We start from the raw sequence: 14,824 nt of genomic DNA on the forward strand, positions 1-14,824 counted from the left end.
GCTATATTTATACCATCTAATTTGCTGCAGCAGCCAATTCTTTTTTTCAGTGTATGGAAATAATTAAATAATAACTTTACAAAATGACATACGATTATTGCTATCATACGATTTCTTCAGGTCTAATTATTGACATTTCGTGTTATCGTGAACGATGCTGAATTTTATCGATACCTGAAGGGACTTGTAAGAAAAATTCCGTGTCTAGGTCGTGTTGTCCTAGGTTGAATTATGAGTTGCTACCGATAAGCATATTACGAGGAAAAAGAAAGCATCGCTTTCGACACGTTCGATTCGGTAATTATGACACCTCGCCCCGACTTTTCGCACCTGCCGTGTACCGGTTTCTCACCTCCCAGGTTGAGGATCGAAAGTCTATAGTTATACAGGCACTATTGTAGTTATTCATAATATCTATTCCTTTTAAATTTCTTGATTTTTGCTGGAAAAATATTTTATTTAAAAGAGAGAATGAAAGAAATGAAATATTTAGATTAATAATTTTAATATATTCGAAAAAATTTGAGGAACATTTGTGTAAAGTTGAGATGTTTTTAATAAAATCTTTACAATATTTTCCTGCAATGTTTTCGAGCTCACTTGGATAATTCGTGTCTCGTCATGTGTTGCAGATTTAGCGGAGACCAGTATGTTTCAACAAGAGGGGGTCACGACTTATTCTCAGCTACTTTTCGACGTGGCGCGACAGCAAGTCGTTGTCGGAGCACGGTACGTATTTTCGTGCTACAAGCTTGTCTTCAATTATCGAGTTAATCCTCTCGTTTCCAGGACAACTGTTACTATATTAACGTCACTTAACTTAAAAAATTACATAAATACTTGTACAAAGTTACTTCGACTATCTTGAGAGAAATTAAATAAACAATGTGAATATATAATATACAGAAATCCGAAATTGTATAAAATTAAATTGACTATGTTTTAGTAAAAATGATGTTTGATTTAAATAAAGAGACATCTAGTCTTATTTGAAGGTAAATTGGAAAAATAAGGTCAAAATAATTTGTAAAATCACTCACTGTTGAAATTGCACGTTTCGATATAATAATAAGAAATATTATTATATCTAACGAACTCACTGGAAATCCAACCTTTCGTGATGAAATCGAAACTGTTACGAGATGAGTGAACAACGATGTAATCCGTAATCTGATAGTGATATTTATTTTGCCAATAATCTTTTCGATAATAATGAGTTTTAGAAAGCGTTTCATTTTGAGATCAGAATTTAATGAGAAAATATTCTCGACCTACTGGCTTTGATAAATATTATCTCTCACTTATGAAAAAAAAATTCAATCACGCATGTGAGTGTCATATTTTGGCATAATAATCACGATTTCACACTTCAGATTAACATATCAAAAATTAATAGAGCCTGCAGTCGATTTCTGTTATTCTAAACGAGTTTGAAACTTGTAATAACATCATTGAATCTCACAATCGTCTTCCAATGAGAATATTCTAATTATTTCAAAGCTTATCCTGCTTCACTTAGGATCAATTTCACCAACATTTTATAAGAGTATAATTGTCTTCCTTTCAAAAATGAAAATTAGAAAGGAGTATATAGTTAATTCTACATATTTTAAAATATTCCGAAGAAAGAAACGATAACGAAATTTATTGCATTCACAATGGTACATTTTGTAAATGTGTCAATAAACACGAAAAATCGGATTTCCTTTAGGGTATAAAACTCGAGTTGAGGTACCTTTCGATTCAATCCGTTCACGCAAAGACTGGAAATAAACGCTGAGCATGTGGCGAATGTAAATAAAGGCGAAGGGGTAAACGATTTCGCGAGACGAGCGCATTATAGGACGACGACGTGACGCTTTTTGGCGACGTCACAGACAGTTACAGACCCGTGGAAGACGATAAACACGCTTGCTCCTTTCGTTCGCGACAGTTTCCAGCGAGATGTCCTGGCGGTCCGCCAAATTGGCTGACATACGGTCTTCCTGAGGCGCCGATCCATTTTCACGACTTGCGCCAGACGAGTCGGCTCGGTTGATCTCCTCGTCTTGTAACGTGATTCACGAAAGAACGGGAGGGAAAAAATAACGGCGCGTCTCTCGTTGTCGCTCTTTACATCAGCGAACGGCCATGCTTCGTTACGAAGTCGGTCGCTCGCCTACGTGCCGCTCATTAACCGAGGACTGCACCGAAAAAGCCGAATCGCCGACTCATGCACATAAGCATTACAAGCCTGATCGCGCAATGCCGCTTAAATTGCCAGGACTAATTGCTGCGACGAATTTTGCAATCTTCTTACTTAACTGTGTTATCGCACCTTTTTACTATTCGACGACCTTACGTTTATTTTGGCGACAAAATTCTGCGAGTCATCGAAATTGTCGCGTGACAATCAAAATAATGATACAGTACAAAAAGTATTCGAATAGATTTTTTTTATAAAAAAAGTAGTATCATTTGTAGAAAATAAACATTAATTACCAATTTATTAACAATGAATATTCTAATTATTTTAAAGCTTATTTGTTCCACGTAGAATCAGTTTTATCAACGTTTTATAAGAGTAGTTTCCTCCTTTAGAATCAAATTAGAAAAAAAGCATTTGACCAATTTACGTTCTACTCTAATATTAAAAGAGAACTTTGCGGAAATAACCGTATTCATGATTATAGAGAAGCTAAATTTCTCGACTGTACAAATATTTTTATGCATCCAAATAATACAATTTTTAATTTCCGTTCGTTGTTGAAATAATATATTTTAATTATTGCACGTTATATTTTAATAAAAATAATTTAGAGAAATATACAATCTATTCTATTCTTTCTTAATAAACTGCTAATTATACAATGTTTACTTTTTAAAAATAAATCTTTTAAAATATTTTTTCTATACAAATATTTTTCGCACTCACAATATTTTTTTCGTTCTCAAAATGCTACACGTTTTATCCCTTAGCTTACATCTGAGATCTTAATTGATATAAATATATAGCACACGAGGCAGTATCGAGGAATAGCGAATGAACTTCGTCTCCGATTTTGCGATACCTATTGCTTATTATATCTGATTAAATTACGCTCCGTGTGGAATATCGGATTTATGGCAAGGCGAGAGGGAATTATGACGACGAAATTGCTTCTGAAAATCATTGCCAGTGCAGTACGTGCTCTCGGTTAGGCAAATTATATTTCGCGCGATTCATTTACTCACGTGAAATCGAATGGTGCGGGCGCGAGACGTGCCTGTCGTACCGCATCGGTCGCGCTCACGCTCGTTACAACGCGTTAATGCGAATCATTCTTGCACGGAACTGTTCGGTACGACTTATATGTGATATACAAATTATAGACTATCTTGCAAAGGCGAGACGAATGGCGCTTCTAGGGTGACTGGGAATTTTTTTGCAACACTTTCTCTAGCCGATAAGCACTGCCTCATTATAAGCAGGAAATAACGCCTGATATATTCGATAAAAAAAATAGAAAAATAGAATATTTTAAAAATAGAGAAATAGAAAACGGAAGAAAAAGAGAATAGGCGCGTTAACTGGCGCTCATATCAAGTAGGCGATTACTTATCTCACAAAATAGCGCCATAAACGTGCCTGTTATTGATAATAGGGAGTTTTTGCAATAACGTGAATTCAAATATGTGAATGCTGAAGTCATGTCATTCTTTTCTTAATTAGTTGTTAAGAAGAAGATAACATGAGCGTTTATCACCTGAGCGTATTTAGATAAACGGTATTGCAAAAATTCCCTAATATTTGTATATACAACTTTATAATGAGCAACGAATGATCTGAGAATGGAACTGGAAAACGGCGGTGTCGTAATTTTGTCATTTTGCGAGCGATCGAGAACCAGTTTACGTAGAAGCTCTAATTAGTGAAATAATAACAGTTAAGGGAACAATTACCGATTATCTCACTAGACAGCTTTGTCCAAAGAAATGCGCGAAGGGAAACTTGATAGTGCGATTTTAGACTTCAGTGCCTCGAAGTATATCACGTTTACCAATCCATGCTCGTGAGTTTAATTCTGAGATATTAATAAATATCGATAAGGATACTTGGATGACTGGTTCTTCGGGATTGGTTAACCATATCTCGACGATTGACAATGAGTTAAGTGGTTAATATAAGTTAAGTGGTTAATATGAGATCACTCCTGAGAACAGAAACAATGAAACGTAAAACTTGAAGTGTTTTCTTTAATTGATTCTTTTTCCTTTAAATATTTTCTTATTTTTAAATATAATATGCGAGGTACGACACTATGATTTATCGCTGCATGCAAATGAAATGTTACCCCGAATTTTAATTTGAAATTTAAACGTTAAAAGGTATTAAAAAATAAGAAAATTTCTGAGAACCAGAAGAGAGCTTAAATTTAAGATAATCACCGACCTGCCACGGTCGGATTGCAAGATGACATTCGAGCTGATGAATGGAGCTAAAATTAGCGTTATCGGTGTTGTTAACGTTGTGTACGACGTTCAACCGATGCTGGTCGAGAAAAATGCGGTCCACCCACGCGAAGTAAATACGATCTTACATATGTGTACGTACGGGTGTCGCGGGATCTGGAGAACTGGACCTGGGTCGAATAAACGAACGAACGAACGAACGAACCAACGAACGAACGATTGAACGATCGATTGGTCGATCGGTCGATCGGTCCATAGAAAAGGGAATACGCCCCCGTACGCTTTCTATTAATAGAATGTCAGTTATTAACTGCTGCCCACGTTCGTAATCGCGTTCGTGCGGTTTCCAGTAAAGTGCCAGATACGGAAAAATGTACGGAAAACGTGCTTAAATTTGTAAACAGGATATTCTAGTGTTTTCTCTAATTTTATTAATTAATTCGTTTAAATTATTAATTAATTAGCTTTAAATTTTATTTTTCCAGAAATTGAAAAAATTTTAAGTTTACATGTAAATACCATATACAAGTATCGTTTCGAGTATTAGAAACTTGAGCTCTAAAGAAAGAATGACAAGCTAGCTTTAATATTCTATTTTTGCTTAAATCATGGCGAATATATTACTGCTACTTACACATCATGTTCATATTTCTATCAAACTTTCTAAATAACGTGCATGCTTCAATCTCTGCATTCCATTTATTTATTTATTTGACTTCCAAGCCTTTTCGTCTTGAAGTTGACGAATCATGTACTATATGACAGTCTCACGCGGTGTCATCGCGACTCATGGCTCAGTGGTTTCTCACCAGGAGATTTATTGTAGAGAGAAAATATTTCTGTGGCGTGAGTTTATTTTGTCCGGACGGAACGACGACGGCAGAATGTATGGTGCAACGTAAATAAAAGTTTTTGGGTTTACGCGCGTGAGATTACTCGCCACAGTCGGCCGCAGGTGTTAGGAATTTCATACATCGCCGCCAACGTACTCGTATCATATTTACGATGTTGCTTGAAGTGTACGAGACACGCGAAACTTATCCTGACTCTCCATATCACCAGTTCTCTCTATCTATCGTTTTCATATCGACACTGTGCGAGAAACGTTCTCTCGAATATTTTCCTTTCATGATTTAACGAATTGCTGCGTCTAGAATCTACGACGCTTATCTCTGGATTATCTCTTTATGTTTAATATTGGTTAATTTAACTCTCCATCTGCAATCTGGATCTTTTTTGACACAAACAAAATTTCACTTTTAAATTTCTTTAAAATAAAAAAAGATGACGTCTAGTTTCCTTTTTTAAAATATCTTGTTAAAAAAACTATTTATTAATGTAATTAAAATGTTTAAAAGTAATCCTGAATTTTTTACATTTTTTGAAACCTTAGAATAGTAAAAAGAAACTTAGGCTGGATGGGAAAGATAAAAATATAATTACAGAAGGGTTCATTTTTAAATGTATTTTAAATGTACATAGAATATTTGAGTTTTTAAGAACTTTCTTTCATCTGCACCTTCTTTTGTTAATATTTAAAAAGCTTTAACGAAATCAGAATTTTCTTCTGTTCTATACATATAAATATAACAATTAATATAATTAATATCTTTTTTATTTTTCTACTTTTCTTTTAAACTTTGCATTTTTACCTTTAGATTTCTTAAATTATAAATTTCAATCAATAAGTCATTAAACGATACAATTATTCGAGCAAAAATTATTAATACATATATTAATCAAACGTTTATCTCTGGGTCGATCAATTAATTTCCATCGTTAATTCAGACTTGTCTGCAAGATCTTCCCGACAAGAGTGACGAAACGATTTCACCGACACGTTGTCGATTCGGAAAGTCGTGCGAAAGATTTTCGTGCAGCCACGCGCACCACGCCGTGACAAATCGTTACCGGGAGATTTATCTTGTAGCAAATAAGCGGCCTTATTTATAGGGCCATGTCGATCGACGTGTCCGCCGTGCCGGTGCAGGTTGTCGCTCGAGAGATCGAGCGCAACGGCCTACCGTTACGCCTACGGAACCTGATTTTGGTGCGTCGCGTCGCGTCGCGTCGCGTCGCGTCGGCAGCTACGACGTTTTTTGCATACCGCTGCGCATGTCGTCCTTTTATTATTCAACGCGAACGCGAACATTACTACACTTGGAGACGTAGAAATCTCTGATAACGGGCTATACATACTTTCGAATATATGCGCGTCGCAGAGATTGTGAATAATCGATGATATGAGGATTGAATATTTATAAGATAACTGATGGTGACCATAGCCGTTGATATCGTGTCCCTATTTCAATAAAAGTAAGATATACGATATTTTCTTTCTCTAGAGGGTCGCGTAAAATTTATATTGCTCAGATTTGCACGCGCTTGTTTACAGCTGAAGTACGTTTGTGTGATGCATTCTTAAAATTTGTGTAAATCATATATTTACATATCTCTCGCAGCTTATAAGGATTTCTCTTTATTATGATTTTTTTAAATAATGTATACTATAAAAAAAAACATGTATCTCTCAACTTTTGTCAACATTTATGAATATATATTTATGAATCTTGTCGCGTTTTTCATGCCTATATAATCGACTGCGACGTCTGAATTCGCTTCTTTAGTCGAGTCGCCAAATTTAGGGCGAGGTAAAAGCGGCAGTTTCTGCTGATTCGCGAAGAAACACAGGCGCAACAGAATAACAGAGACGTTACTCCGTCACGACTCGAGCATAATAATTACAGGTTGCGATTTTTCGAGCAGCGACGTTTCCGAGGTGGTCTGGGAAGGTTGAGTGGTAGGAAAAGGAAGGTGATGGGGAACCGAGGGGAACAGGGCACAGGGATGGAAAGTGGAGAATGTCACAGACGGCGCCAGCGTGTCCTGCGCGTATACGCAATAGCTCTCGCCTGTCCGCCGACAGCCCCGTCGGCCATATATCTCCACTTACACGCGCGAAATATGCATATGTTTATGTAATGCACGCAACGCGACGGAAAAACGGGCGTGAAATATTACGATTTAGCTCGATTGCGTTGATCAATTGTGATATTACGCTTTGTCCGCTCCGCGGACTCCACAGCTGGAAGCTGTGGACTCTACGAGCGTGACGCGTCGGGCAAAGAACTGCTTCCATTGCACCTGGATTGCATCGAGTAAAAGTGTTCGTCTGAACAACCTTTGATGCATAATAGATAGGTCTCTAGCTTCCGCAAGTCAATTTTGTATCGAAGGAAACATGTATAGCGATGTTCTTGAACGGTAACTTTCTCAGCGAGATTGAGATATTCTTGCCACGCTCGCACGCGCTTGTAATTTCGCAACATGTTTCTCTGCGAAAGAATTTATGCCCGCGATCTAACAAATCGAATACCTTATTAAAAATTATAAGCTGAAATTCTTGAAATAAGACATTTATAAAATCGTCTTATTTCTGCAATTTGATAAAATATACTTTTTATTAAACTGTACTAAAAGGACGATTTTGCTGAGGTATTTAAAAATTTAGCTAAATATACAGATCAGGAAATAATTTTGTTGAACCATCAAAATAATTAGGACTCTCAGTTGGTTTCTGAAAATTGTCAAAATTTTTTTCAGAATTGTTCACCATGTTGGAATTTTTTCCATAAATATTTTGATATTTTAACAAATTATTTTCAGTATCTAGTTAAGTTTGTAGATATTTCAGCAAAATTGTCTTTTTCTGCAAAAATATATTCTTATTAACCAAACAAACATGTTTGCTTTCACATTCCAATTTTCCACTCTACAATCCCAAGAGGGAACATTTATTTACAATTCTTTCGCTGGGAACTGATTTGTAGCGGCATACCAAACTTAATTATCCTTTCGTTAATCACAAAGAGAGATATTGCGGGCTATCGCCGCACCGGAAAGAATAGAATTTTATTGTTGGAAGGAGCACTAGAAAGAACAGAATTTTATTGTTGAAAGGATCTCGTTTAACGATAAACGATTACATTCGCATTTGAAAAATATTCTAGTCATTAAAGTAGCACGAAAGAGTGCGTGTGTATCATTTAGCTTTTTCTGCCGTCTTTTCGATGCAGAGATTACCTCGGATAGGGATTCGTGAACGTGATGGAAGAAATCGTCCCGTTCTTTATCTCGGTGTCCACTTTTTTCTCCTCGGGAAAAACGGCCGTGTAACTTCAATATATCCACGCTCAATGACTTTCAAAGAAGACGAGGTACGAGCAATCGAGGGCACACGGTGGACAAAGAGAACAAATAACGACGAGCCTGGTAGTTGCGACGCCGTTCACGTTTACGACGCGACAAAATAATAGATTCGAAATCACGAGCGATGAGCGTGGACGGACCGTCTCGTTCTCGTCGTACGAATCATTTTGTCTTTATATGTATATATAAAAAAAATATAGCAATAGAATTTATTATTCCACGCGGTCAATCGACGACGCGTCACGATCCCTGAAGAAACTCGTCGAGCACGCCGCGTCGCGCCACGTCGAGTGCACCTTCGTGTTTCGCCGACGTGTTTCGCATCGCGAGAGATCTCGTCTTGGATGCTGTTGTTAACTCCTTCACGAGGAAGAGGAGGAGGCGCGACCTCCTGTCCGCGGGCACTCGGTAAACATTGAACGTCTGCGATTGGTAGGATTACCGTACCGGAGCTTGAACCCGCGAGCGAGTTCTCCAACCGAGCTGGACGTCCAATTTTGTACTTGTCCTTCGGGCCGAAGAGAGCAAACTTGCGTAAGAACAAGAGCAGTTTAATATTATACCGTACGGTGTACATTATCCCTTCCACCCCCTCCCGAAGCTTTCACAAAATAAGTAAGATAATGAAAAAAAGGCTATGTAATCCTTTTTCAAGAATAAAATATATAGTGAGGTTCTCAATAAGCGGATTATTTTGTCGTTTGTATCATATACTTTTAGATCTGTAATATTTAGGCATGTATATAATCTACTATTTATTAAATAGATAAAAATAGTAAAGCTTAGGATTAATAGTAATTTTTTAATAAATAATAGATAATATTAAAATTAAACTGTTAAAGGAGAAAGGCACGTCAAAACTAGTTCTTAATTGCTAATGATTAATCTATATTCAATATCTGATTGCTATAAACATTTAAAATACAGATGTTTCAACCTTCATCAGATCATCTTCGGTGTAAAATTACACAATTAAAAATAAAAATAAAAATAAAAAGGTCATATCGATTACATAGTAGTTAAAAGTTTAAATATAAAAATTGACTAAATCTTGTCGCATGATTAAAAATTGAATAAAAATTTTTTTGCGCGTGTGTGTGTGTGTGTGTATGTGTGTGTGTGTGTGTGTGTGTGTGTGTGTGTTTGTTTAAAACGTTTTAATTATCTGCACGAAGTCGCATAATTAAAATTATTGACATTACATATATATTCCTATTTCAATGACATCGTCAATTTTCAGTATTGTAGTTGATAAAAAAATTTCTCATTGCAGTCGTTTGGAAAATAACAAAATCCATCATTATATATACTTGTCTCAGCAAATCGACACTGTTTTATGCTGTATTAAACCGTAAGACAATTAAAGAGTTGAATTTTTTTAAATTTAATTCTCAATATTCAACTCAAAATTAATCGTACCTTAAATATTTTTTCTTAAGCCACACGATTGCAATGGATTTACAAATTTCCTCAGATATATATTATATTGATTGTCGCTTAATAAAATTAGTTATCTTTACAAGATGATGTTGCAATGACACAGTAATAGGAAAGGAGACTGATGTTATCATAATTTTAGAAGGGAAAAAAAGCGTGAGGTGATGAGGGAAGAAAAATTGGAAGGGTAGAAAAAATTAGGAAGGGGATAATGCTTGTAAGATAGGAAGATAGGAATCAGGCAGGGATTCTGTGTCACTTTGCTTGTTCAAACCATTTGATTGCTTTTTAATGTATACTATTTCTCCGAAATCAATCTTTTTCTATATGACGACTCGTTGTCGAAAACTTTAAAAATCATCCACTCCATTCCATTCAAAATTATGATCGTGGGTCAACCAGATTCCATATTACTGATGGGAACCCTGTTTTTTTCTTAATGTCACTTACGTGTTCGAATATTCTTGTTTTTAATTAACGTTCCGTTTGTCCTACATATGTCGCATCGCAATCATAATACATCTTGTAAACCATTTCTTGATATGACATAAGGTCTAATAAATCTTTCCCTCTAGTATACATATTTTTTTAAGTTAGGAATGGTAAATGTTATTTTTTTTTATGTAGGCCAGTAGCAATCGGCAAGAAAAATTATAATTGTTCTTAAACTTCTATGCTCTTCATAATAATTATACCATAATTCATTAAATCACTGTTAATATTACGTGTAATTTAAATAATATAATTAAAAATAATACATTTAATAATATATTTAATAAGATTTAATATAATTAAAAATAATATATTTAATAAGATATTAAACACCTTCATGTAAAATGTATTTCATGAAATATCGGTTATATTCGAAAGTTATATATATTTAGCACATATACACGTTCCTCGTGTGTGTTATGATTAAATGTCCCTCCACGGCTGTGAAATATTCCCCGGTAGCGTAATGTATTGCCGAATTTTCACTGAATTTAAATGCATGTGTTCTCTCGCGCGGGCGGTGTCCCAAGAGTGCGGTGAATTGCTCGCTGAGTACTACTGATAACGTTCGCCCGATTTAGATAGCAGTTGAAACTCGCGTTTGCGCTCGAATCGTTCTGATCAGTGAGAATATCGTGTCTTATTCGCGCGGCCCGGCGACATGTGTAACCGTGGGCCGTAATGCGTGCGCAACCCACGGATTTCGCAGCCGAGTTAGATATCATCGAAGTGCAAGTCGACGCGAAGGCCTTCTCCGAGGACTGAATTTCACGAGAAAAATTGCATCTGACATAACGCGAGCGTGGGAAAACCGGGGACGAGACTGATTCCTTCCAAGGATTTTAAGGCAACGAAAGGAAGGATGAAAGAGATTAAATGTAAATATAAGTTGAAAGATTTGTCTCGTTAAAATTATACGTTTACATGAGAAAGAGATCGTTACATGAGGCATAAATGCTTGGGAAAAATTTAAATAGAAAAGAAGTTATTTTACATGCCTCCAACTCAAATTGCTCTTCAATCCCATTCATTCGCCATTTCTAGCTTCCCTCTGACACGTTCCCTTCGCGCTTCGTTATAAACGCATGCAAGTGAATACAAGTGCACGCGCGGGCGTGCATACATGCGTGTGTGTGTGTGTGTGTGTGTGTGTGTGTGCGTGCACTCGCTCTTACCGTGGTCGTTTGTCCTAATCGCGGCGCGACTCCGCTCGCTCGGCGCCACGATTTGCATTCCTATTTAATTCTCGTGTGCACCAACCATGACGTCACTCGCGATCCCGAAGCTTATCGAACAGTCTCTCACAATCAGCCGCTGACGGCGCTGACAGGTAATAGAGAGGTATATCGATGGATCGGCGTATCGTTGATGATGGTCGAAAGGGTTTTCCTTTCCCAGTCGCGTGATAAAAAGAAGAGATTTTTTGCGCGCGATCGCGTGCAGCAACATGGTCGTCTGCCCCCCGTTATAAATAATAACAATATTAAGAATCTTTATTTTTTAGATCGCATATGTGAGAAACACAATCGATACTAGAAATTAAAAATGTTTATTACGATCGAAGCTCTTTATTGCTTTAAATAATTCAATCTTGAATATATATTATTATTGTAATATATATTATATATGTACTTGCATATATATTATATTATAGTCTTGTCGAATTGCGCGCCGAATTGTTTTTCCGGACTTATAAACGCAATTAAAACTACTCTAATAATCGCGAAAATAAATTGACAAGCAATTTTAATAATTTGATGCTATCATCAAGCATCATATTATAAAGATGTTAATATATTTCGAAAAGACTACAATATGATATATATGCAAGTACATATATAGTGTATATTAGTAATTCAAGATTGAATTATTTAAAGCAATGAAGATCCAGCTTCGATTGTAATACAACGCATTTTAAATCTCTAGTATTGATTGTGTTTCTCGCATATGCGGTCTAAAATAAAGATTCTTAATATTGTTTATATTACATCGCCTGAAAGAAAGATGTTGTTTCCTTATTGTACCAATTATTGCGAAGAACATTACTAAGGCCTCGGTGGTCTAATGGCTTAGAACGTACGGAATACAAGAGATCCGGGTTCAAGCTCTTCGGCTGAGGTAATATTTTTCGCAATAAATTTATTAACAGTTTCAATATATTTAACATTTTTATAATATGATGCTTGACGGTAGCATCAAATTATTAAAATTGCTTGTCAATTTATTTTCGCGACTACTAGAGTAGTTTTAATTGCGTTTATAGCCTATCCTACAATGTGCTCTTTGTTTCCTGTTTCTGGTTTTTTTACCTTTTGCTTTTAACTCCTTTGCAACCGTTTTATCGACAATTTCTTGCTATGTATTTCTTGTTTCTTTCGAAGTTCGTTAACTCTTATCTCAGATATAAAACAAAAAACCGAATAAGAAGTAAAAAGACAAGATGTAAAAAATAGCAAAAAGCAAGAAACTGAAAACAAAAAGCACATTGTGGAACAAGCTTAAAAGTCTGGAAAAACAATTCGGCGCGCGCAATTCGAATTATTTAAAGCAATGAAGATTCAGCTTTGACCGTAATAGACATTTTAAATTTTTATTGATTGTAAATAATAACATTTATCTCCGAATCGCCTCTCAGTATCGTCGCATGTATTATGAAACTGTTTGGAATGAATTCCGATATTGGAATTGTTCAATTATTCCTTAGATTTTTATTCTAAAACGGAATAATTCCGGTCGGAATCTATTTCAAACAGTTTTATGCTACGTGTCCAAGGTACGTAATGATATTTCTACAGTGATGTATCTTTCTGATATTGTTATTTAATTTTGCGTCGTCAATGATTGCGATTCCTCGAAGATCTTTGAAATCCCCTGGGATAAGCACGTGATAATCTTGCTGTATAAGTTTGATGACTGTATGCAGCTTCAAAGCACCTCAATACAATAAGCACTTTCGATCGACAGCTTCGACAATTTACGCTTGAGTTAAAGTTTAATCTCATCCAAAGTCTTGATCGATCGTATCAGGTCTTTAATAATGAGTCTTTGAGCCTTGGCCGCAATTGTTCAGTTTAATGTATATAGTATATAATAATAATAATACGTTGCCTTTTCGCTATATTTTCACGCATTGATCACATAATTTTTCCTTCATCGCACGTATAATTCTATTAATATTAATTGGCAATTATCTTATGTAAGTAATCATTTCACAGTGTAATATTATGTAAGATAGATCACAAGATAAGGCTGATCATAGATTATCTTCGGAAAGCAGTGCTACGCGGATCAAGTTCCATCCCTTCGTCATGGTGCACCGATTTATCGATCAGTTTGAAGAATATTGCGAAACGGAAGAGTGAAAGTCTTGCGTTAATTAATACGGAATGTAATGTAAATTAAGTGCCTCGGACAAAATCGTTCTATCGAAGATGGGGTTGACGCTACTAGGCTCGAGTATCGCGTCGATATTTTACGAACGAAATGGAAACCGCTTTATTATCCGATTATTTATCGCATAATATTTCGAACATTCTGCACGTTTACAGATACTCGGGTGATTTTATCACGACGGTATACGTCGGCAATTAGCATTTCGTCGAATCGAGTTGAGATTTATGCGACAGACTGGTCCACAGCATCCTTGTATCGCGTGTGTATATACGTTGGAAAGTACGTAAGTTAAATTAACCCGATTTCGATTCGTCGATCGAGCAGCACCTTAATAGTCTACAAGTATAGCACGCGAATGAATTGTATGTAGACATTAATTATGAGATAAGGGGCACAAAATACGATGTCCAATATTTACACAATCAAAATTAGCAGAACGAATTACATACGTTTCATATTAATAGATTTTTCTATGTTACCCACATATTTAATAACGAATTACATACGTTTCATATTAATAGATTTTTCTATGTTATCCACATATTTATAATTTATTTGGTGATACCTCTTATCAATGCATAAAGCCTCGTGCATATTTAGCAGGCACAAAATTCTCGTTTATTTCGATTTGTTTATTACATGATCCAAATTACGTGGTATAAATTTAAATATTCCACGGTAGAGCGAGATTTTTTTTTTTCAGTATCGTGGGAGGCTTCAAATAGGACATGGGATTGACGAGAGTGAAACGAGGACACAGGAAAATCGATTCGGCAGGCGCACACGAAGTTAATCGTCGCAAGAGCGCGCATGTCCATTCTAGCACGACGTAATGAGACAATTATGACGAGACAACGAGTTG

At 36.0% G+C, this 14,824-nt stretch overlaps 1 protein-coding gene across 3 annotated transcripts in view; it reads left to right on the top strand.

Annotated features, from left to right (window-relative positions):
• Window positions 1–14,824, top strand: part of Sema5c (Semaphorin 5c) — a 110,204-nt gene that overhangs the window by 80,504 nt on the left and 14,876 nt on the right. For 2 of the 3 annotated variants that reach the window (XM_011070419.2, XM_087414079.1), the window contains exon 3: window positions 633–729. In XM_011070419.2, coding sequence (XP_011068721.2) covers window positions 633–729 — 97 coding nt within the window. Of the gene's footprint in view, window positions 1–632; window positions 730–10,920; window positions 11,448–14,824 lie in introns of those variants that run through there. The other variant, XM_087414082.1, reaches the window with a different exon arrangement.

The sequence above is a fragment of the Acromyrmex echinatior genome, chromosome 1 (genome assembly GCF_024713525.1).
Source record: "Acromyrmex echinatior isolate Ae372 chromosome 1, ASM2471352v2, whole genome shotgun sequence".
In the NCBI taxonomy this organism is placed as follows: Eukaryota; Metazoa; Arthropoda; class Insecta; order Hymenoptera; family Formicidae; genus Acromyrmex; species Acromyrmex echinatior.